The sequence below is a fragment of the Chelonia mydas genome, chromosome 1, assembly GCF_015237465.2.
Source record: "Chelonia mydas isolate rCheMyd1 chromosome 1, rCheMyd1.pri.v2, whole genome shotgun sequence".
Classification (NCBI taxonomy): Eukaryota; Metazoa; Chordata; order Testudines; family Cheloniidae; genus Chelonia; species Chelonia mydas.
In genome coordinates, this window is record NC_057849.1 from 224,597,594 (window position 1) to 224,622,793 (window position 25,200).

Genomic DNA, 25,200 nt, shown 5'->3' on the forward strand with positions numbered 1-25,200 from the left:
AAAACGCCCTCCCAAGGCTTCTAACCTGGGCCCAGGCTGGCCCTACCCAACTTATCGACTCGTTTAGTCCTGACACCTGCTGAAAGACGTGATAAACTGTTCAAATCATAGTGGAATGATCTAAATCAAGGCAACTAAATCACTTTAAAAAATTATTTAAATCAGCTTGATGCTTTGTAAAATAATTTTGAAAATTTGTGGCTATTGCAACTTTATTTTGAAATATATAATCAGCCAAATTATAAATGCGCCCATTTCCTTTTAATGCCATTATTGGTAGTGATACGGGTAGTTGAATTTTACAGAACTGCTATAAGCAAGGGAAGAAAAGAAAGCCCTGATCCTTCAAACACTTAAGCACGTACATAGCTTTACTAACATGGATAGTCCTATTGACTCCAGTAGGATGACTGGTGATTAAAGTTAAGCATGCACATAAGCATTTGCATTGTTACCCATTTTGGCCTTAGAAGCTAGTCAAAGTTTGGGGCCCTGTGGGTTGTTTCCACTGGAAGGCGAAAATGATGGAGGAGTCTAATACCTTTGATGCAAACTTATTTATTTATAAAGAATGTGCAAAGTCCTGTTTCCCTGACAGGAGGTCATGTCTTTGCTTACTTCCTCAAGCTCCTTTTAGCCGGCTTGTCCAGGCTGTGTGTGTCTTCTCGTGTGCACACATACACATACAATTGAAAAACAAGCGCAAAACATCCTCTTTAGCAACTTATAAGTATAAAATAGGAAGAAAGTAAAGAACTAGAAACACATAAAAATTTGGATTTAAATGTCAAAAAGTCATTATTTAGATTTTTTAAAATTAATGTTTTTAAATCATGATGATTTTTATTTCTACTGATTCAGATGCAACAATAGAATACAATTAGACATCTAATCCAGAATAACTGCTATTTGCCATTGCATATATAATATCAGCTAACGTACAAACACTTCTTGAAGCCTTCTCTAGGTTTTATAGACAGATGGGGAGAGTCTGGCACCGCTGCCACCAGTGGTCCCGGAGTCCCCGGGCGATGCTCTGGAACTGCTCTCCATGAAGCCAGTCAGGACTCTGGGGAAGTCTCCTTTCTGTGAGCAGCCTGTCTTCAGGACACACAGCTCACACAGCTTCCACCTTCTTGGGTCTGACCTCGGAGCATTCAGTATCCTCTGCCCCTCAAGTGAGCTGTAGCTCACGAAAGCTTACGCTCAAATAAATTGGTTAGTCTCTAAGGTGCCACAAGTACTCCTTTTCTTTTTGGCTAGGAAGGATAACCTGCTGGCTGAGTGAATGATACAAACAACCCAATACCCTTTTTCTCATCTTGAATGAAAATCCAGATGAGAAATCATACATAAATCTCTGTTTATCTAATCTATTCTATTCTAATCCATACGTGATTATAAAGAATACATTACAGCCTTACAGAAATCAGTTCCTCTGTTTCCAGAAAAAACTTTACCAGCCTTAGAAGCTATTTCAGGTTTCTCTTCATTTATTTTTGAACACATTCCAAGTGCTCGTTATGATTTTGCTTGACTGTTGCCTCTTGAATTTATTTGTATAGCTGATCAATAGCATTGGTATCCTTAGTCATTAAAGCAGTGTAATTAGGGTGGCCACTCATGCATCCCCAGAATACTGAACATCAAGTACTTCCGGGAACAACATAAACCTTCCCCCGCTGGCGTGATCTCACACACATGATGTGTGCAAGGTCATGCCAGCAGGGTGGGGTGCTCTTCACAATGTAACACCCCACCCTCCCCCATCCAATACCGGACAAAACCATGTCTGGTTTTGTCTCAGTACCAGATGCGGGGGAAAACCTTAGAAAAGCAGGATTTTCTGGATCAAAACAGGACAAATGCTCTGCCTAGGTGTGATGATCCTATATTTGGGCTAAATTGGTTTTGAGAACAAATCCAAGCACTGGGGTTTTCTTGGTTTGTTTTTTTTCAGGTTACTTGCAAGAAATATATAGGAAAATGTAAGAAAACAAAGGAATTAGAGACAAAAGCAAAGGGGATGTAATGTTCTGCTCAGGTTTGAAGGGCAGACCACTGTAGTTATATCCATAAAGCATATTTGACCGTGCTTGATATATCCTGTCAGCATTTACCAGCACATTTTTGTTGTTCTTAAATATCTCCATAATTTTTTAAGAGGTCTTTCTTTTGTTCTTGTAAATGACATATCTGGCTCTGTGCTAGATTAAAGACTGGTAAAATGTAACGTTGCTTCGTGGTCCTGATTTATAGCTATATGCATCATGGTGTGTAAAAGATAATGCGCATCGATTATTCCTGAATCTGATACAAAAGCTGTAAGTACCACATAGGTTGAATCTTACTTGTGCAAAACTGCTAGTGGGATGAAGGCATGACGTGTCCTGGAGAACAGTTGCTTCCAGTGGGCTGTTTGTGGATCTGTGTGTGTTTGCCTACAGACTGTGAAACAGCTCATTACTTTTTGACAGGTTGCTGATTCACTCAGTGATACTGTGCTACACAGGAAGCTACTTAATGGAAAAGGGATGCTTTTGGACCCCAGTTCAGCTAAGCATATTGACTTCAATGGGTCTGCACATAGTGCTTTAAGTGTGTGTAGGAGAGGGGACAAATAATAAAAATTGGTGTGGGTCGCTGAGAGATACACTTTAAGCACTGTTTTACAAAAGTTCCTACTCCCAGATTGATAGACCCCCCCCCCCCCCCCCCCCCCGCGCACACACACTTTTTTCATACTACTTTAAGCACTGTTTGTACATGAGCTTAAAGTTAAGCAGATGCTTAATTGCACTGCTGAATCAGGACCTAAGTTTTTTGAAGCATGTTAATGTTGTGAAGTCAGCTAAAAAGACTTCTCACATTGGAAAGTATAACAGCTTCCTTATCTCTCCCTCCACTCCCCCCTCAAAAAAGTAATTTAACAAAAATTGGTAGTAAAATCCTAAATCTAGGAGTTTTCAGTCTTAAAGTTATAAATGGACAATGTATGTCAAGAGCCTGTTGCATCTAGTATTGTGGGCTCAGCACAAACTGGGCAGTTTATTTGGGTGCCTACCTGTGGGTGTGGGGTGTGTAACTTTGGGCATCCGAGTTTTAAAATGTTGGCTGCATTGCCATCAAATGGCATACTAGACCAAAACAAAGTTTGACACCAACTTTTGGTTCAGTGTATAGAAGCATCCCATTGTTGATCAGAATACTTTCTCTGCACTGTGATGGAGTGACTGCATCTGAAATATAGCATTGACCTATGGATACCTCATTCCTAGAAAGATAAAATGGAAGAACAATATAAGTGGCTGGAGAGATCAACATGCAAGGAAGGATGAAAAGAATGAAATGTCTAGTTTGGCAAGGTAACAGCTAAGATGTGGAGGCAGGACATAACTTCAAATATTTGAACAGTCTTTTGAAAAAAGAATAGATAAATCAGAATTATTTCGGGTAGTAGCTAAAGGTGTAAGTGTTAGTAACTAGGGAAAAATTAATAAAGGGAACATTTTGGATGACTATAAGGAAATCTTCCTTATGTTGAGAGAAATTAGGCTGTGGAATAATGGAAGTGGTGATAATGCCATTGGCTGGGACATTTAAAAACTAGTCTGGACAAATCACACTAGTAAATTTACAATAGGGAATAATTCTGCTTTGGCAGGGAGATGGACTACATTGATTATATATATTCCATCGTTAATTTCTTTCACCAAGAAAACTTAAAAATCAAGTACCTATCTGGGTGCTTGTTTCACTTCGTAGATGGGAATAACATTTTACCAGTTGAACTTGCAAGCATATCTTTGTGAGTGAGCTTTGCCTCATCTCCCTATTATAAAATAGTTTCTTTGTTTTTGGATCTGAGCGAGTAAACCAAGAGACGATGTAACCTCTGGAGAGAGCTGCAATCCCCCTAGAGTCTGCAAAAGAGAACCAGAATCTGATTTGCTGAACTGTTTGTGAATACCAACAGCTCACTACACCCTATTTTACCTCTCTTGCGCCCCACTGTCTTCTCTCCCCCCAGCTGTTTTCTGATGGTCTGTGCACAGTCACGGGTTGTCTACGTGGTTCTAAGTGACCCTGTGTAAGACAAACCCTCTGTGATGTCCAACAAGTCAATATTAGAGCTGAAAGTAGATCCAAGGTCTGGTGTGTACTTCCTTTCTTAGGAAGACTCATGTACTAGTGAAAATCCAACAGGGTCCAAGAGTTGTCCTGTTATAATACACTTTTGAAGAATATTCTCACCATCCATCACAGTATTGCAAACTTCAACTTTCTAAAATCTTGGGATTGACTTTTTTAAAAATACCTTTTGGGTTCTTATTTGCCTTCTAGTTCGTGAGCCTTCAGGTCACATTTTCTAGCTTTTTCCACAACCAACAGGGCTAGACACACATTTTTGTTTTTTAAAATGAAAGCTGAGATTCTCATGTATTTACATGTCTCCTGGAGCTATGGCTTAAAGAAAAACACCAAATATCATGAGGCTCGCAATAAAATCATGGGAGTTGGTAACAGTGACCTACATAAATCCATATACAATAGAACCTCAGCATTACAAACACCTCAGGAATGGAGGTTGTTCATAACTCTGAACAAGACGTTATGGGATGCTTCTCCGGGCGGACTGCTTGGAGCAGGGCTCACAGCTGTGCCTGCGAATTTCAGCGTTTTCACCTCCTACCTGTAAGTGGCTGCCCAACAAGTAGGGGTGGGGACAGGCAGCTGGTTCTAACCCCCTGGCTGCCAGGGTGATGAGTGAGACTCCCTGGGGCCGTGATGTCAGTTGGCATGCAGTGCAGGCTGTGGCCCTTTAAAACTGAGCTGCTTCTCCAGGGCACATTGTCAGGTAGGAGCTTGGGTTCCAGCAGCTCTCACTGCAGGCCAGGCTCGAGCAGGAGCTTGTGAAGTTTCTTTCCCGGGCTCGGACTGAGCATGCAAGCTTATCTCCCTCCCGGGGGGAAGAAGGAGGGAACTGCACGGCCGTGGCTTACAGGAAAGTTGCGCAGACCCCAGCGCCACTGCTGCTCGGGGGCTGACAGCTGTGCCTATGAAACTCAGTGTCTTTACCTCCTACCTGTAAGTGACTGCCCCCACCCCCAGGTGACAAGTAAGGGGATGGGAGTGGGGACAGGCAGCCCAAATGTGCCTACCTTTAAGATGCAATACAGGCACAGTACAGAATTTGCTGGGCGTGGGTTTGGGGTTTTTTTGGTCTCCCCTGTTGCCTGATTGCTTATTTCCAGTTCCAGGTGGTGTCTGGTTGACTGGTCAGTTTGTAACTCTGGTGTTTGTATCTTCGAGGTTCTATTGTAGTAGTTTTATAATGCACCAGGGGCCTGGAGAGGTTTTGCAGCAATCCCACTGCTTGATGATATTTCTCAGTGCATAAGGTTAAGTTGGTGAATAAAATGTCAGCCTTTGGTTTCCCACACTGTTAGTCCCTCGAGCCTTTAGCGCAGTGCTAAACTCTCGCTTTAAAAATATAAACGGTCACTGTTGGGCCTTTATTCTGATTCTTTTGGGGTAGAAATTAAGACCCTTGATGATAATTTTGAAGTAGATTCTAACATATTGTTCACTTTGTTTCATTGACACTTGCCTTCTGCCCATTTGCTGACTAGATAAAGTGGTAGGGGTTTAGGTTTGGGGTTTTTTGATATTTTGCAGCTTTTTTCGTGGTATTTGCAGACAAAGTCAGGAAGATGAATGAGAAAACTTGCATATAATCCATTAAAGACTTTCTAATGTTGATTTTTGGATCCCTTTAGTCCACGGATCAGCTTTAAAGGATAATGTGCCAAGGAGCTTAGATCTCTTATAGAATTTGTTGTTTTAAACAATAGTCATTAACATCTACTAAGCTGCGAAAGCTTGGGTGCCAGGATGTTTAAGCACTGTATGCCAGAATGTCAGTTTACTTAGATACTTTTTTTTTTTTATGAACTCCCTGTTGGCTGATCATATAAATTTTGTGTATGACTTGAATGAAAACAACACTATTTGTTCTTGCATCCTTGGCTTCTCAGCTGAGACTTCAAGCACTGGGGGCCAAGTGGTAATGTGTTTATTTGTCCAACAGGAACTGGATTGAGACTGTTGATTTATTATCACACATGAAGTATCAAACACCCATTGTTTGGTGGTGACTTTCAGTTCCCACTATCATTTTCTCACCTACCGGTCCCCAGTTGCACAGAGAGCTAGGATTACTTCTGGAGCCACAGAATTTACAAGGGATACAGGGTCCCAAGGGACTACTTTACTTCAAGAAGTCTTACAGGATCATTTTTACTGTTTTTTGAAAGTAGATTTTGGAAACTAAATAAAAATAGAAAAAATGTGTAGAATTCATAAGGTGGTTATAAGAGAGTGGCCAATATTTCCAGATGTGCCTAGTGATTTTGGGTGCCCAAACTGAGACACATTAATGAGGAGGAGGATGGTCCAACCTTCTCAGTGACGTAGGCCACATGGGTAGTTGTATGGCGCATACATGGGCCACGTACAGAGAAAAACGGCATCCTCCATGCAATGTGATTTCGCTCATATGGTACGTGCAAGGTCACACCATGTGGCATACACCATTTTGTAGAGTGGGTCTGCTGTGGGGGCAGACACATTTGAGGCTGGTTGGAATCATCTTGTGGGCTGGATTCGGCCCGCAGGTCACCAGTTGGACCAGCCTTATTACTTTGTGCGAGTCAGGCCCCTGTTAAAGTGTCTCAAGTTGGGCGGACAAAATTCAAGGCACCCAAAATCTCTAGGCACTTTTGGGAATTTCAATCTCTTACTGTAATCACCAGAAACATGCCATTAGAGCTGGTTCATTCTCCTGCTATTTCCCTGGAGGTGCCCAGTAACATCAATAGGATCAGAAGCATAAATCCCCTACATGTCAGCTGGAGATGAACTACCCCCGCATAATAGAAAACATTAAGTCGTTCACTTGTATCTTTCCTTAGACAGATTAGTGGGTGTTCCTCAGCTCTTGCCCATGATGATTGCTTTCTCTGCTTTTGGGGAGACATTGGCCTTCTGCCCATGTGCTATTGGGTGGCTTTCACGGTCAAACCTACAGCTCTGTATAGTGTTAGTTATTACCCAGCCAAAATTGTGTTCTGATTTCCCTAAATACATTTTCTTTGGGGGATAGTGACACTAAAGTAAAGGACCATGGCAGTAATTCACTGAGATGCAGTGTCCTCAACCATATGTTTTACTGCTCACAAAATCATCTTATAAATGAGTATACAGGAAAAGGTATCAGAGCTGATTAGAATCCCCTTTATCTTCTTCTCCATTTCGATAAGTTAAGGGACATGGGGAAGGGAATATGTGAAAGCAGAATAGAATTTAGGTGCAATGAATGTAGTTATTGAATATAAATACTATAAAGCATGAATCATTTTTCACAGGTATCTTGCAACACTTTGATAAAAAAACATGAACATCTGGTGACTTTTGTGAAATGAGCTTTGAACTTTGCTGCTGAGAGACAATTACGTTCTGATTCTATGGCACTGTGTAAGAATAGGACTATGTATGGGAGAGTCAACTAACCTAATGTCTTATAGGAACCTGTACTGCTTGATCTGTCTTCCCCTGCATAGTCAGCCCACCGTGACCTCATTGCTTCCTTCCTTGAGTCAGGTGGACACTTTCCATTTTCCCAAGGGGAAGTTTGTCAAATTGTGTAGCCCTGTGAACATCCTACCTCTATGCTCATAGAATGTGTCCAACTTGGAACCCCGAGTGTACAAATGTGCAGCCATCCTTACTTTCATGTTGGAGTGGATATATATGAAAATACTGCTTTGCATTTTACTCTTTTCCTTTCTTTTTCTTGTTGCAGCCTCCTATCTGCAACTCACAATTAATCTCTGGAACTCATTGCCACTAGAAATATTGGAGGCCAGGAGCTTAGTAGGATTTTAAAAAGGGATTAGCCATTTAAGGAAATCCTTTTTGAAAGGTGTTTATAATAATGATAAATTCATATGGGGTATGCTCATTCTTCAGGACATAAACCAACTGACAAGCTTTAGAAAAAAAAACTTCCTCTATGATGCAGGTTGTTCCATGACTGCCAGTTTATGGTGATTCTTATGCCTTCCTCTGAAGCATCTAGTACTGGCCATTCTAGCATATTCAACTAGATGGCTGGCCTGGTCTACTATGGCAATTCCTCCTGTTCTAGCCTTCCCACACTCTTGACACTGCTGGTACCAGGAGTTTCTCCCATGTCTCTCCTACCATCAGGAATGTTCTTTATGAACCTTTCTACCTCACTGACTTTCTCCTCTTTGGAAATCTCCCATGGAAAAAAAATTATCAGCCTTATTAATATATTCACCAAAGAGTGTCCCAACTTCACCTTGTTTATACCATGTAGAGGTTGTGGTCTGGCACTATATAATTCTATAAAGGATTCTGAGATGTATCTCCTGTGAAAGCTGATTTACAGAATAATGTTTTATTTTAGTAACATAAAATTGTTCTTTCAGACCTCAGGGTATCTTGATTTTGATTTTTGCTGCCTGCTCTGAAACACTCTGCTACCTCATTTCCTTTCTTCTGTATATGTCAGCCTTCTTTCTAGCATTGTTCTTTTCAGAGGATTTGAGTTATGTTTAGAATTAACATAGTGCTGGATCATATTTTCTGGGGTGTTTGTCTTGTGATTTACTCTCCTATTCTGGCTTTTTTTTTTTTTTTTTTTTGCGTTCTGTTTTTGTTTTTTAAAATTCAGTGGTTCTCCTCTTGCCCCAATGAAAACAAAATAAAGGTGCATGAGTGGACGCTTCTTAGCTGTACCATGCCATCTGGCATTTTCTGGACACTCACCCTTTTGTAGTAAGGAATAGATTCTTTTCAGCTATTTTGGTGTTCTGTCAAATAATAGCTTGCAAACATATAAACAAATATTTACATAACAGACCTGACTAGCTTCTTCGGAGATATTGTATGTATTCAGGTCTATTGGTCATGTTCCCCATCAGATTATTTTTAATATATGCCATCTGATAGATCCAACTACACTGCAAATTCAACATATTGGTACTGTGCCAAACACAGTCATCATTTTATAAATAATACATGTGCACTATTCAGGTTTTAATCTTCATATCTAGGCCATTGTTCTCATTGTCATCATCTGTCGTTTCATTGGTGTGGGTTTTGCTTTATGTTTGAGTTCAGACTTGTGATCTTGACAGATCCCTAATGGTAAGCAGAGTCAGTACTTGGTGGGAAACCTCTAAGGAAAACCCAGGGACTATAGGAAGTGATGTAGTAGATACTCATTTTTCAGAGTCAGTACTGAAACTGCACCCCAAATGGTAATAGATGATACTGTGCTGGAGGGTCTCTCTCTGGGTGAGATGAAAAACCCAATTGCAAGTAATGTGGTCAGTAAAGATCCCCTAGCACTTTTTGCATGAATAAAGAGGTGTGTGCTGGCCAAATTCTAGTTTGTATAATTACATTCTACCTACATTTCCCTTGTGATTTCAAATGCATACAATATTCCTCTTTGCTTTCTGTCCATTGTATGCAGAATTGCTACAGAGTTGATACAGTGCACCCCAAAGGTGTTTCACTAGTGGGTGAAGTGATTCCTTACAAAGCACTTTCAAATCCACTGGAATAAAGGTATCTTTGCCCCGTCAGATGCCTTTCATTTAGGATTCCTACTGCTGCCCCCATCGTTCCAAACAACAACCATTAGATTACATTATGCGTTAATTTGCTGACATATTTCACTTACATGGTGCCATTATCCTATCCCTTTTTTGTGAGTATCTTATTTATGTGTTTGGTTAAAATATGACTAGCCAAAGCTCTAGGCACACACGTAAACTTTACTTGTACAATAAATAAATGAGACCAATGTCCAAAACTAAAATCCCTTCCAAATTCTCAGAACTATAAAAGCATTAGAAAATAGCACTTCAGTGTATCTCCTGGGTCATCTAGTCCAGTCCCTTGCTATTGCAGGCAACTGCTATGTCTCCCACATTCCCTATTCTACATTCATCCCTTACCTGCCACCCCAGAAAAAGCCTGCAAGAAGAGCTGGCTTTGCCTGGTGACTGAGGGTCAACAAATCCAGGCTCTGGCAGACAAATAAGGCAGCAAATTTCAAAGCAGAGGTTCAAAGTATAATGCAGATGTGTGCACACGAATGGGTGTTGTATATCATGTTTACCCAGGATGTCTTGTTTTCTATCAGCAGGTTGAAGTTGAAGTTTACCGTAGGGATTCTAAGAAGCTTCCTGGCCTGGGTGACCCAGACATCGATTGGGAGGAGAGCGTCTATCTGAACCTCATCCTGCAGAAGGTCACAAGAACCTCTTCCTCTTCTGATGCTCACTTTAGTCGCACAGACTGCTCATGGTTATAGGGGTTTCAAAACCAGCTCTGGTCTACAATGTAGTTTGAGGCATTTGAGCAATTAAAGAAAGCAAAAAAACATCCCATGTGTTTCATTTTGACTCTCTGGGTCTGAGTGAACGTACCGAACAGATGAAGTCACCATGTTTTGTTTAGATTTTGATAGCTACGTGATTCAGACCTAAAAACCATAAATCCACTAATGTTCAATGAATCTGTGCTGAGGTCTGTAGCCAAATGGGAAAATAGGTGAGCTTCACCAAGTGATAAGAGAAGACAAAAGCAACATCTTCATTAAGATTTGAAATGTTGATGCAGCTGTGAAACCGTTTTGAGCTCTCGCCCGTAGCACCACTGCGTTTCCACTGAGTTGCCACTTGCCAGCTGCTGGCAGCAGAAGTTCAGTAAGCCATTTCTCCTTTGGAGACATAGGAAAGTAGTATAGATTGTTTGTTTGTTTTGTTTTTTGGATTAATACATGGAGTGTTTAGGTAGTACATGTGTTATATTGGAGTTTTTGGGAGGCTGATTATTTTTATTATAATCATTCCAGATCCATACCATATTTTGTTGATTATGATCTCAAAATGGGAGACCTTTCATTAATGGCACATGTACTGAGTTGTGTTCATTTTCCTTCTTTCTCCACCAAAAAGACTAATTCCAAAGCTGCTCCTCAGAGAGCAATTTTCACCGTTAATTTTTTATGTAGAGTACAATAGAACCATTTCACTGCAAGTCAGAATTCTGAGATTATCATCACAGCTGGGAAATGTTTGTTGCAAATTTTCTCACATTACATGGCAGGGTACTTTGTCTGTGGATATTTCCTGGGTGTTGCCCTTTTTCATTAACGTTTCCATTGTTTCCATGCCTCCATGGAGGTGATTTCATCCATTTCAACCTTAAACTAAATACTACATGTGGCCCACCTACTCCTCCAGCTAACCCCTAACCTTACATCTGAATAGAGTGCTAGAGGGATTCCCACACTCCACATCCAGAATCTATTGTACCCCATAGCAAGGGTCTTTGCAGAGCTGTTAGATATTGGAGTAATGGTCAGAATAAGTGTGTCTTGGCTATAAATAAAACAGCAGTGGTTTCAGTGTGTTCAGTGAGCTGGGGCAGAAAGGACATTGGAACACAAAAATGTTTTTCTTTGAAGCCAGACAGAAAGATGAAAACCATGAATGTAGAGTGTTTTCTGTTTTGTGCACTGATACTTAGCTCTGAATGTCTGTTTTCCCCATCCCCACCACCAAATGACACCTCTGTCATCTGTTTCAGCTGGACTATGTGGTCACCTGTGCTGTCTGCACTCGCTCAGATGGAGGGGATATTCACATTCACAAAAAGAAATCTCAGGTGAGAGGATCCTACTATTGTTGAGGCTTCAAGGACAAACATTTTGCACCCAAACTTCACCACCCCTAAGAACTGTATAAAAAACAGGGCAGCGAGTCTCAAGTTGTGGTCTATGAAGCTGCTTCACAAAGGAGATGCCTCCATCCATCTTAATGAAGTGACGTTTTCTAATAGTTACATCCCAGAGCAGAGCTCATTTAATTTCTCAGAATGGTTTTTTGAGGTTGGCTTAAAATCCAAAAAAATCCCCACTCCAGTGCCTCTCAGCGTCTTTGTTTGTTGGGTGTCTCTCTTTTTGATGTAAATCCAACTGTGATCAAATCTGAAGATCGCCCTAAAAGTATCAGGGTATCAAACCCAGAAGAGGACAGAACCAAAAGGCAGCTGGGAGAGATCGTAGCACTGGGGGCTGTAGGCAAGGAGAAGAGACTTGATCCTACTGAAAGGTCAAGTCTACACAGAGGCCAAAAATCAACAGCACAGATATAAAATAAGGACAAGAAACAATGGGCTTAAATTGCAGCAATGGCGTTTTAGGTTGGACACTAGGAAAAAACTTCCTGTCAGGGTGGTTAAGCACTGGAATAAATTGTCTAAGGAGGTTGTGGAATCTCCACCAATGGAGATTTTTAAGATGAAGGTAGACAAACACCTGTCAGGGATGGTCTAGATCAGGGGTCTGCAGCAGCATGGACATAAGGGTGGCATGGTGTGGGGTGGAGACGGGAGGGGCATAAACTACTACAGACACAAAGAAGTTTGAGAACCACAGGCTTAAAGGAAGGTGAAATTCCCCTATAATATGCCCTTCGCCAGTTCTGCCATGTTTTACTATGGAGTTGTTTTTAAGTATTCATAATTGTACATACGTTGAAGAAATAAGGTAGATAACATCTTCAGAATTTCTTCCAGCAAGTATTTGCGTCTCCAAGCAAACACCCAATGGACAGCAAAGGAGAGGAATCAAAGATCAGCTACCCTAACATATTCTTCATGATCGATAACTTTGAAGAGGTGGGTCTGTTAGAGCAGAACATTTTCCTCATTTTTGTCCTGTAATCTCCCTTTCCTATTGTTTGTCCAACTTGATATATCCCCACCCATATATCCCTGCCCTGGGCCACAAGGCAACAGTTTACGTAATTAGTCTTCGTGGAGCCCCCAACCATGGTCCAGCCAGCTGGGCAAAGCCATGATTTTTTCCCAGAAACATTAATCTGATGTGACACACCCCAGGGGTACCCAGGGTTAGTGAGGCACCTCACCACCACCTGTCCTTAGTGTTGAGGCAGCTTTTTCTGTGCCTGCTGTGAACCAGCTCCCTGAATCCACCAGCCTCTGGCAACATGAGCACTATGTTCCAGGCCTCCGCAGGCCTTGCTCCCTCTGTGCAGTGTAACGAAAGGCACACGCCAACGCCTGAGCCCTCTCTGGGTGTTCCCTGGAGTGTCCAGCCCCTCATCCACTGAACACTCACAGAATTACCAGGCCTGCTCTTCCCAAAGGAACAGTACACACCAGCGTGTAGAATTCAGCTCCAGACCAGCACTTTGCTTGGCACCTCAGCACGGAGATATATTTGCAATGAAAACAAAAATAAGTTTATTATCAAAGACTAGAGATTCAGGATATAGTGAGTAAGGATATTGGAAACAAATGGATAAATATAAAACAAAATCATAACATGCTTTCTCGTAACTAAACTTAGCTAACAGGTTATCCTCCTCTCCAAAGCAGTTTATCTCATCCAAAGTCCTCTTCAGAGTTTTCAGCTGAGGTTGGCTGAGACCCTGTTAGCATATTTGCATTCATGAAATCCGTTTACTTCCTAGGTGCAGGATGAAAGGGGTATTTTCTTTGTCTTCTAGAAATACCCCAGACATCATTATCTTTGCTCATAGATAGGATAACCACCTGGGCCTTGTTTTTTCCTGTGTGCTCCTTTCCTGCTGAGCTTACGTCTTTAATATTTGATTTCATATGTAAACGGGCAACCATTGTGTTTAATGGTACATAATTTACGGTACAATAGAGAGATGCGCGTTTCTTACCTCCTGTCTGGAGGAAAACTGGTTTTTCATCTTTGTTGGTGGCTGATCCCTTGATACAGACTTTACAAACATATTTTCAGTATATAGACATAACTCCTTATATAGTATCTGTACATACATTTCACAACAGTATTAATGACCAGTGTGACACCGGCTTTCATTTGAGACCTCACATGACATTCTGTGGTAAACTAGAATGTACACTTGAAACTCATGAGTTTTCTGTAACTCCTCCATACCCCATTACCAGTTGGCATTAAGAGGTTCCTGGGTTGCACCTTAACACCCCAAACTTTCTGGGTATTGGAAACACAGATCTAGATCTGAATTTTCCAAGTGGCCTCTGTCTGTACAATGGGCTGAAGTAAAACTATGGATCCTGAACACACTTGAGCTATATCTAAAGTATCTAATCACTACAGCTTTTCCTTTGTGTTTCGTTTCCTTGGATGCAATGGCAGGTGTTCAGTGACATGACCGTGGGGGAAGGAGAGATGGTCTGCGTGGAGCTTGTGGCCAGTGACAAAAGCAACACCTTCCAAGGAGTGATCTTTCAGGGATCCATCCGTTACGAAGCACTCAAGAAGGTCTATGACAACAGGGTAAGACATTTCCTACCCAGAGAACCTCTTTTGCAGCAATAGTGGTAGTGAAATTTCCATGATGTTTTCTATACTATTGATGCTGCCACCTTTTTGTCTTCTCAAGCTACTTATGCTGAGTGCCTGATAGTCTTCATGGCTATGAAAGTTATCAGAAAGGGCTGTACGAAAATCCACTAGATTTGGTTCACACAGCCATGGTGAACTGAAGTCATCAGAAGAGTCAGGCAGGATTTGTAACTCCTGATGTTTGCTTGGGATTTAAAATTGGTAGGAACCTAAGAAATCTAAGTGAACCTGGTGTGAATCCTAAGAAACTTGCCAGTTCTGTAATAAAATGAATGCTTTGCTATACCACTTTTTGTATGATCCTCTTCTTTTCGGAGAGGTCCTGGGTACCTATAGTTATCTTCTAAGAGCCAGGAAGACCCTCTTAGCTTTTTTACATCTGTTGGTTTTAACCTTCCACTGGTGTGTCTTGTTACATAAGTATCTCTCTCTCTCGGGTGCATTCTGTATGTCCATGTGCTTTGAAAGGACTCCTGCAATTTTCTTAGCTACTGAAGTATTAATTTGCTATGGAAATGTGAATATTAACAGTAATGGCTTATAATTCACATTCACTTGGTGTAGAATTCCAGAGAGAGTGAGAGCCTGCAGTAGAACCTCCCAGAGAGAGCAGCTCTGACAAACATGCTAAAAGTTTATCTTAACCAGGGGTGAAAGTAAAATTGAAAATTTACCGGGACGGGGCCAGTTCCGGCCCCTCCAAAAGGGGCGGGGCCTCTGGCAGAAGGGGCGGGGCTGGGGGGGTCAGCGTCCCCCAGCCAGCCCTTCCAGGCTGTCTGGTCCACGCTGCCCGGGGCTCCAGCGGCGATTTAAAGGGCCCAGGGCTCCAGCCGCTGCTGCTGCTATTGCAGCAGCAGCCAGAGCCCTGAGCCATTTTAAATCATCGAAGCCGGGGCAGCTGCTCCTCACTCCCCCCCCCCATGTTGGCAGCCTGGGGGGCAAAAGGGGCAGGGACGATAAAGCGCTGCCACGGCATAAAGCTGCTGCCCCTTTTTTGCTCCTTCGGCAGCCGCTTTTTACCATTATGCCGTACCGGCCTATAGCGCCTTACTTTCACCCCTGATCTTAACTATACCATAAGCTCAAGCTAACTCTAAAAGACATTAAATCATTGGCTAGGCTTTATGTTTTGGAAATTTAAATTGTAAAAGATACATCTCTGCCAAATGAGAGCAAATTCCAATTCACAGAATCATAAACTTTAAGGTCAGAAGGGACCATTATGATCATCTAGTCTGACCTCCTGCACAACGCAGACCACAGAATCTCATCCACCCACTCCTGCAAAAAACCTCTCACCTGTGTCTGAGCTATTGAAGTCCTCAACTCGTGGTTTGAAGACTTCAAGGTGCAGAGAATCCTCTAGCAAGTGACCCATGCCCCACGTTGCAGAGGAAGACGAAAAACCCCCAGGGCCTCTGCCAGTCTGCTCTGGAGGAAAATTTAATTCCCAACCCCAAATATGGCGATCAGCTAAACCCTGAGCACGTGGGCAAGACTCACCAGCCAGACACCCAGGAAAGAATTCTCTGTAGTAACTCAGATCCCACCCCATCTAAGATCCCATCACAGGCCATTGGGCATATCTGCTGCTAACAGATGAAGATCAATTAATTGCCAAAACTAGGCTATCTCATCATATCATCCCTTCCATAAACTTATCAAGCTTAGTCTTGAAGCCAGATATATCTTTTGCCCCCATTGCTCCCCTTGGAAGGCTGTTCCAGAACTTCACTCCTCTGATGGTTAGAAACCTTTGTCTAATTTCAAGTCTAAACTTCCTGATGGCCAGTTTTTATCCATTTGTTCTTGTGTCCGCATTGGTACTTAGCTTAAATAATTCTTCTCCCTCAGTGGTATTTATCCCTCTGATATGTTTAGCGAGAGCAATCATATCTCCTCTCAGCCTTCTTTTGGTTAGGCTAAACAAGCCAAGCTCTTTGAGTCTCCTTTCATAAGACATGTTTTCCATTCCTCAGATCATCCTAGTAGCCCTTCTCTGTACCTGTTCCAGTTTGAATTCATCTTTCTTAAACATGGGAGACCTGAACTGCACACAGTACTCCAGATGAAGTCTCACCAGTGCCTTGTATAACGGTACTAACACCTCCTTATCTCTACTGGAAATACCTCGCCTGATGCATCCCAATACCGCATTCGCTTTTTTCACGGCCATATCACATTGGCGGCTCATAGTCATCCTGTGGTCAATTCTCAGATCCAACAGTCTGATTCTGAATCCAGCAATATATGCATCAGTTCACCTGTTAGACCAGGGCGGGCTGTACCTTTTCTATTTTGACTCCGTAGACTTTCTTTTCTCCCTGTAACAAGTCGCTGACTCACTGCTGCGGTGTCTCCTGCTGATCCTCTGGGAATTGGCTCTTTTCCAGCCTCGGTGCGCCCTCTGCTGGCCAGTGTCTTGTCTGCCTCAGGCCCCCGTGTCCCTCCCGGACCCCGATGCCCTTTACCTCAGGGTTCTGCCCACCGCAGTACACCGACACTCTGGGTCTCCCCTTCCCAGGGGAACTCCCAACCCTCTACACCCACCTTGCCTCAGTGGCTACTGCCAGTCCTCATCTAGCCCCCTCTCATTGGGGCAAACTGCAGACGGTAATGGCCACTCATCATTGGCAAGGGGGTTGGACCAGCTGCCTTTGCCTATCCCTGGGCTACACCTCTTTAACCCCAGTACCAGCCTTGGGCCTTTAACAAGGCCTGCAGCCTGCGGGGTTGCCAGGCTGGAGCTCCCCAGCTCTTCTTGCCTTTCCCCAGCACTGCTCCGCTTCAGGTACCCTTTCTTCCAGTCAGCTAGGTCCTTCTCCCTCCAAGGCAGGAGAGACTGACCCAGCTCCTGGCTCACAGCCCTTTTATAGGGCCAGACCATGGGACTGCTTCTCTAGCCCACCTATACCAAAGTTGTGAGTCTATGGTTTTGTACAATCAGAAGGTATGTCCGCACAGTGCAGAGAAGACACAATAGAGTGGAAAACATCTAGTGGAAAGTCAAAATGTGGTGTATATAATGCATAATAGCTAGGGAGTGTCCCTGCATATTGCTAATGATGTGTGTGTTTGATTTCACTGCTATTTCATGTTGTTATGTTAGCTGAAATAGACTAGTTAGATCTGTTAAGTTTCAGAGTAGCAGCCGTGTTAGTCTGTATCTGCAAAAAAAAGGAGTACTTGTGTTAGTCTCTAAGGTGCCACAAGTCCTCCTTTAGATCTGTTAAGTACTCAAAGTTGCAGACTGGGGTGGGGACTCTAAATCTGAACCATGAATCCATTGTCATTTTTTGCTACTACTTGAGGGAAAGGAAGAAAATGTGACTGTATTTTTGAAAGCTGCTTGGTTTCATTTGGCCATATTAGTCCCTGGTATAACTCATGTGACTCATTTTTCACGAGGAATAAATTTGACCCACTATCTTTCAATGCTGAGAATTTTGAAACACAACTTTGGGAATAAATTCCCATTTATTCCAACAGGCTGATCCTTGACCATTTTGGGACCCACCCCTTTTTTACACCTGTTTTCTCTGCTATCTGGGAATTGATCCATGATGTCTGGTGTGTTTGTTTAAAAACTATCAGGTTAATCTTTGTGACAGATTATATTGTTGAGGTTAGTTGTGTATTTGGACTAGTCGGCTCTTTATTCTTGCTAGGCAGTGTTGCCTAGTGCATAGGACACTGGACTGGGAGTCAGAAGACCTGGGTTCTATTCCCAGATTTGCTACTGATCAACTGCGAGGGAATTGCCTGAGCTCGGTTGCCTCAGTTTTCCTATCTGTAAACTGGGGATATCGTCCTCCTTTGTAAACCACTTTGAGAACTACAGATGAAAAATGCTATAGAAGAGCTAAGTGTTGTTCATTATCTACTACTATTTATTATTTTGATTTTAGACCAACATTTTCAGAGTGCACCCAATCCCTGATTTGAAATGTAGGCCTTAATGTTTGCTTTGGTGTTATTGTGTGATGCTTAGATGCTTACTGACAGGCACCTGTACAAATGTTCTATAGAATTATAGTGTAGAGCAAATGTATACCCTAATGTTTAGCAGTTCGTGTTACATGCTTCTTTCCTTTTCTGTGCATTGAAGGTGAGCGTTGCAGCGAAGATGGCTCAAAGGATGTCCTTTGGCTTTTATAAGTACAGCAACATGGAGTTTGTACGGATGAAGGGGCCCCAAGGTAAAGGACATGCAGAGATGGCAGTGAGTCGAGTTTCAACCGGTGACACTTCTCCATATGGAACGGAGGAAGATTCAAACCCAGGATCCCCTGTGCATGAGAGAGTAGGTAGTATATGGAAATACTGGATGGATGAATAAACATTAATGCACCTTGCTTCAGAAATCAATATGTGGGCCAAGGCTGTGATTAGTCACCTGTAGACTCTGAAGTTTGCTTCTGCATGTTGTGTACAGCCAGTAGGTTGGTTGCTTTCTGTGCCCGTTGCTCTTGACCAGATAGGGGATATAGAAAGTTATCAGACTACTCAACAGTTTTGGAGAGATATTTTAATGAAGCAATAGTCAGGATGTGCAAGTCAAAACTGAGGCCCTGTCTCCTTTGTGCAAAATCAAAAGATCCCACTGCAATTTCCATAAGAGATGGGGTTTCCCTTCCAAAAGGTGCTGTAGTAATGTAAAGTATTTTGTGCATTACTACTAAACCTAGTAGGACACAGCACAATAAGGAGGCGCTTCCAGGGAATTTTGCCACAAATGTGACTTTTAATCTGGGACCTGTATATTATTAAGGCAAAGACTAAGGCCCCAGTCCAGCAAAGCACTTAAGTACATGCTTAACTTTTAAGCATGAGACTGGTTCAGTTGACTTCAGTGGGACATCACCTGGAGTAAGACATTATTCCGTGGGAGAAAAGAGATCACAATCTGGCCATACATAATTCAATTCTAAGCACAGTTTCAGGTAAGCTGTTTTGCCTGGCTGGTAGGGATGTTGCCATACTGTTTTAGAACTACCTTTAAGAGCCATGTCCTAGCCTAGGCAGTTACTGGTGTATTCTCCTATACGCCACCAAAAGAGCCCCAGGAAACAATGACTGCAACCCACTTTATTCTATAGGTCTCGGCAGTGGATTCTGCCTCTCCTTCCTCGAAGTCCCTGTTTCATAGATTAAGGTGAGAAGGGAGACTTGTGCTTATCTGACCACCTGCATGAAACAAGCAATCTCGTTTGGTCAAGGAGAGCTGAACAGAACTTCTTCAAAGCTCATCCATGCTACCCCTTTGCTCAGCCACTGCAGTGTGAAAAGACCTTCCTGTGTCCGTGGCTTCCCAAAGGGCCAAGAAGAATGGCCTCCACAATGCTCTCCATGCTTTGCTGGCCTGCTGAGTGAAAGATCAGGCTCCTTAACCAAGCCTGGTGTCTCATATCCTAGAGTAAAGTTAGTTTCCCTGTGTTGCAACGAGCCAGGCCTGGAGGGAGTTCCTGGTCTCTTCATGTCTCAAGACTTCCAGTGTTCTTACTTGATGGTTGCTTGTGTCTTAACATTACCCCGCTGGTAATGGTTTTAATTATGCATAGTTTACTATTGTTTTTCCATGTATGTGTTATATCTAGTGTGTACAGAATAAAGAAACTGCTTTTTCTAAGGCAGCCAGAAAATAGAGACTAAATACAAAAACAGGAGGATCAGATGGGTGTAAAAAAGCTTTTTGAATTTTTCATATTACTGACAGAGAAATGATGTGGAGGGATTCCTCAGTGCAACACCAACGTGGCAAACTTTGCTGTCATCCTCAATCATGTGTCACATAGCTCTTTATACGTAGGGACAGATACGAGCAATGTAAGACTGCATCCTACAAGCAGCAGCAAAATTGTTAAATTAACCATGTAGAGAAGAAAAGATGAGACGGGGATTTCTGAGGCAGCAAAGTAGTTATCCATTTTTTCACTTGAACGGAAACCATTCAAGTAATACTTGCAGCAGCCCTCCACCAAGACAGTGAAAGCGTCCCTGAACTGGTCAGTCCTAGTCCTGGTTTGGCCCAAGAGAAACTGCCTTTCCAATGAAGGATCTTACTTTTCCATCCTCTGGCTTTGCTCCACTCTAGGCAGCTGTCTCCATGCAACTGTCATCACTTAGCCTAACTGAATCATTACTAGTCCTTTCCGCACATTTTCTCATCTGCCATAATGATGTACTGACTTCATTTTCACATCAGCATCCTGGCCTCAGTAATTGCTTCCTGACCCCGCCTCACTGAGACAGAATGTCCTTTCTAAAAGATTCTATATGTCATCCTAAAGGCAAGAAAAGTCAACCTCATTTCCAAGGCAAGCTGCATCTGCCATTCAAATGCCAATCCACAACTTTTAATTGTTGTTCATGCTTGTTTTCTTATCCATTTTGCCTAACTTTGTAATGTTAAGGTTGATCTATTTTTATTGTTACCCAAATCAGTTTATAAATCTTTTTTTCTCTAGTTTTGTTTCCTGTGAATGAGGTGCTTGATAGACAGCCGTGAAGAATGAAGCTCTCTCTTTACTCATAGCACAAATAGCAGCGGTGCCAGACACTCTGCCTCCACCTTGACAAACACTTCTATGGGTGCAGGGTCGTCCCGTCACCATGGTTCATTTGCTTCTTGAGCACTGCTGAAACAACCAGTGAGAGTGCCAGCTGTGGTAGTGATTTTTGCAACACACACACTTGTCCTCTGCAAACCTTACTGAGACAACCAAATAAAAACAGAGTTCAAACCGGAATTAATTCAGGGAAGTCTCCAGGCCTGTGTTATACAGGAGGTCAGACTAGATAGATCTCAGTGGTCTCTTCTGGCCTTAGACGCTATGAATTTATTACATAGAAGCAGAAGTCATCAAATAAAACTCTGCCTCCAAAAATTCTTCTGTTCCTATTTCCCTTTCAGGTCACTTCCTTCAGCACGCCACCGACCCCAGAGCGCAACAATCGGCCATCCTTTTTCTCCCCATCCCTCAAGAGGAAAGTGCCCCGAAATCGGATCGCTGAGATGAAAAAATCCCACTCGGCAAATGATAGCGAGGAATTCTTTCGAGATGACGATGATGGAGGTGAGGGAGATTACATCAGAAAACCCAAGTGTCCTGGCGTAGGACACAGAGCTCGGGAAAGGGATAAAAGTGGAGATTTTCAAGGGGCCCTAAGCAAGATACGCACCCAACTCCATTGAAAGTGAAATACACAAGCACTGATTTTCATTGGGCACCTAACCCCTTCAGAAAACTTTTGAAAGACTGAACCTGACTATTCCTACCTGCTTCCAATAATACCCTCCTTTATCTGGGGGAAAATTGTGAGAAGAGAATCCTTCATTTCAGATGCACTTTCCAAGGCAATAATGTACAATAAACTCATTGGCAAGTCATCTGAATACCTTTTGTAATAAAGGCCTGACCCAAAGCAGATTGAAGCCAATGGAAAGGCTCCCATTGACTTCCAGGAGATTTGGATCAGGTCCTAAGTGCACAGATAAAAAGTCTGATACTACTAATGAATTGCATTTATGTATGTAATGATTTAACACTTCATGCAGATCTTAGCACATTTTCTTTCTCCACTTCCTATTAAATTAGACTTGGTTATTTAATAGGAAAAACCAACAAGATTAATATTGAGCCCCATTCAGAAGATGGTAAGTGAATACAATCACATTATTTCCCATCTCATAATTTTATAATATAAAAACTCAGTGATGAGAAAGTCAGAACTGTCTTTCATATTCAAAAATGTATTCAGTAGGAAAGCCAACAAAATTAGGCCCCTATTGATATGATAATATGTAAATACAAAGGTGGTATTTTCTAGATCACAAAATGTTAATAGAAATGATCAGTCACTCTTCTTTTATATCAGTCAAATTTCAATTAATTTTTACCAGATTATCCAACTAGAAACCATGCAAAATTAATCCCCAATTAATGTAAGGGTAAATACATTCATTTCTAGATCAGAGTTTCAAATAAAAAAGCAAACTTAAGTAACAACATTCCATTCAAATTCTGTGAGATAAAATCATGGCGCTGATCTTCATCTGCATTCTTGAAATGTTCATCCACAGACACCACTCCCCTCCCCTTTCCCTTAATTTCACCACTTCACCATAGCCATAGAAGATATACTTAGCATACGTGACTAGACAAAGTTTAGCACGAGAGCCGAGGCCTGAATCCTGTACTGTGTAGTGTGTGGGGGAAACTGCTGTGACTACACAGAGCCCCACTGACTTTGTTGTGTTCCTGCTGCATGCAACACACTGTGGGATAAGGGCTTATGGGACTCATCCTGCTGAACTCGCTGTTGGTTATAATGCTTACTGTGATAGCCAGGGCCGGCTCTAGGCACCAGCAAAGCAAGCACGTGCGTGGGGCGGCACATTTCCAGGGGCAGCGTTCCGGCACCGGCCATTATAGGCGCCAACTCCGTGGGTGCTCCGGGGCTGGAGCACCCACGGGGAAAAATTGGTGGGTGCTCTGCACCCACTGGCAGCTCCCCGCCCCAGCTCACCTCCGCTCCACCTGCTCCCCTGAGCGCACCGCCACCGCTCCGCTTCTTCCTCCCTCCCTCCCAGGCTTGCTGCGAAACAACTGTTTCACACGGCAAGCCTGGGAGGGAGGAGGGAGAAGCGGAGCAGCAGCGCGCTCTGGGGAGAAGGTGGCAGTGGAGTGGAGGTGAGCTGGGTGGGGGAGAGGAACCACTCCCCCGCCCCCCCCCGGAGGGTTACTTCCTGCGGTCCTCCCCGCGTCCTGCCCCCCCTGCCCTAGCTCACCTCCGCTCCGCCTGCTCCCCTGAGCATGCCACCGCTCCACTTCTCCCCCCTCCCTCCCAGGCTTGCCGCGCAAAACAGCTGTTTTGCGCGGCAAGCCTGGGAGGTTGGGGTAGGAGGGGAAGTGCGGCCCACCCGGGGGAGGAGACGGGGCCGGGGATTTGGGGAAGGGATTGGAATGGGGCGGGGGCAGCCAAAAAATGTTTTGCTTGGGGCAGCAAAAAACATAGAGATTAACCCTGGTGATATCAGTGGGACCAGACTCATAGACTTTAAGGCCAGATCATGATCATCTACTCTGATCTCCTACACATTGCAGGCCACAGACCTTCACCCACCTACTCCTGCAATAGGCCAATAGCCACTGACTGAGTTACTGAGGTCCTCAAATCTTGATTTAAAGACTTCCAGTTACAGAAAATCCACTATTTACTCTAGTTCAAACCCACTCTAGATCCATGCACCAAGCTGCTGAGCAAGGCAAAAACCCCCAGGGTCTCTGCCATTCTGACCTGAGGAAAAATTCCTTCCTGACCCTAAATATGGTGATCAGTTTGACCCTGAATATGTGGGCGAGACCCACCAACCAGATACCTGGGAAAGAATTCTTTCCAGTAATTCAGAGTAATTCCCCATCTAGTGTCCCATCTCTGGCCATTGGAGATATCTGCTAATAGCAGTCATGGATGGGCCATATGTTATTGTAAGCAACCTCATCATATCTCCTCTATAAATTTATGAAGCTCAGTCTTGAAACAAGTTAGAGTTTTTGTCCCACTGCTCCCCTTGGAAGGCTGTTCCAGAACTTTGCTCCGCTGATGGTTAGAAACCTACATCTCATTTCAAGCCTACACTTCTTGATGGCCAGTTTATATCCAAGGTAGTAAAATACTTTACTCATTAATGTTTTTTGCAGAATCGGACTCTGAAGCTGTGTGTCCTAGTGACAAAAATTTTCACAACTTAAACTCTTGCTCTTCTCATCTGAGTTGGGGTCTCTCTCTTTCTCTCACTCCCTAGGAAAATATGGATTTGTTTACCATTATAATACATCTTTTATCTTAATCTCAAAATCACTGAACTCAATCTCTCCTGATCTAAAAAGGACACAAATATTACAAGAGTAGTTCAGGTTAGAGCGTTAGAACCAGATAGAATTACTGGAATTTTGTTGGGAATCCAGACATATTTTAACATGTTGTAATAAGTTAAATTTACACATAGATAGATATAGAATTTAAAAATAGATAAGTAATGTACATTAATTTGGTTCGTGGACTTCAGAAACCCAAGAATCCTACCATTATTTGCTTGGAAAGTTGTTGAACTTCAGAGGCACAGCACAGAACTTACAAACCAGGGGGAAGGAGGACTAAGCCACCTTGGAGCCCTCCCCAGTCTTGGGCTGCCCTGGGAGAATGAAGAAACCCTTGGTATTACTTAAAGATCATTGGGGGCTTGTCTACGTTGTGGCAGCCTCTCTGCATTGCCCTCTGCATAGCCTGGAATGTGTTCAGGACTGCATGCTGCCACTGGCAGGATTTGCCACTATGCCAGGATTTGCAAGGGGATCCTTGGAGGACAGTCTTTTGGCTTTCTTCCACCATGCTTGTGCCTGGGGAATCCAGCCCCAGACAGAGCTTTTAGGGCCCAGTTATGGTGCTGTGGCCATTTTACCAGATGTAAAGGGACCAGAGCAAGGGTGAGGCTCTCATCTCAGGATTCTGAAAGATTGATGAGCAATCCTCTAACAACCCCTACTTTTTCCTCTGCCTGAGTTTGCAGATAGGGCATATTTCCTTCTGCTCGTCTTAGAGACACTTCTGCTAGCTCTACTTTTTTTTTCTGGAGGTTTTATTCAATCGGAATTTAATCAATTAGATGTGGGGTAAAGTTTTCAGTAGCTCCCAAGTCATTT

The 25,200-nt window shown here is 42.9% G+C and overlaps 1 protein-coding gene across 8 annotated transcripts in view; it reads left to right on the forward strand.

Moving 5' to 3' along the window:
* KIAA0930 (KIAA0930 ortholog) overlaps window positions 1–25,200 on the forward strand; it is a 134,097-nt gene that overhangs the window by 99,791 nt on the left and 9,106 nt on the right. For 5 of the 8 annotated variants that reach the window (XM_007061743.4, XM_037914486.2, XM_043537762.1 and 2 more), the window contains 6 exons: window positions 10,244–10,351; window positions 11,695–11,772; window positions 12,685–12,786; window positions 14,285–14,425; window positions 18,603–18,797; window positions 21,408–21,570. In XM_007061743.4, coding sequence (XP_007061805.1) covers window positions 10,244–10,351; window positions 11,695–11,772; window positions 12,685–12,786; window positions 14,285–14,425; window positions 18,603–18,797; window positions 21,408–21,570 — 787 coding nt within the window. Of the gene's footprint in view, window positions 1–10,243; window positions 10,352–11,694; window positions 11,773–12,684; window positions 12,787–14,284; window positions 14,426–18,602; window positions 18,798–19,593; window positions 19,650–21,407; window positions 21,571–25,200 lie in introns of all 8 variants that reach the window. The other 3 variants (XM_043537756.1, XM_043537752.1, XR_006287835.1) reach the window with 2 other exon arrangements.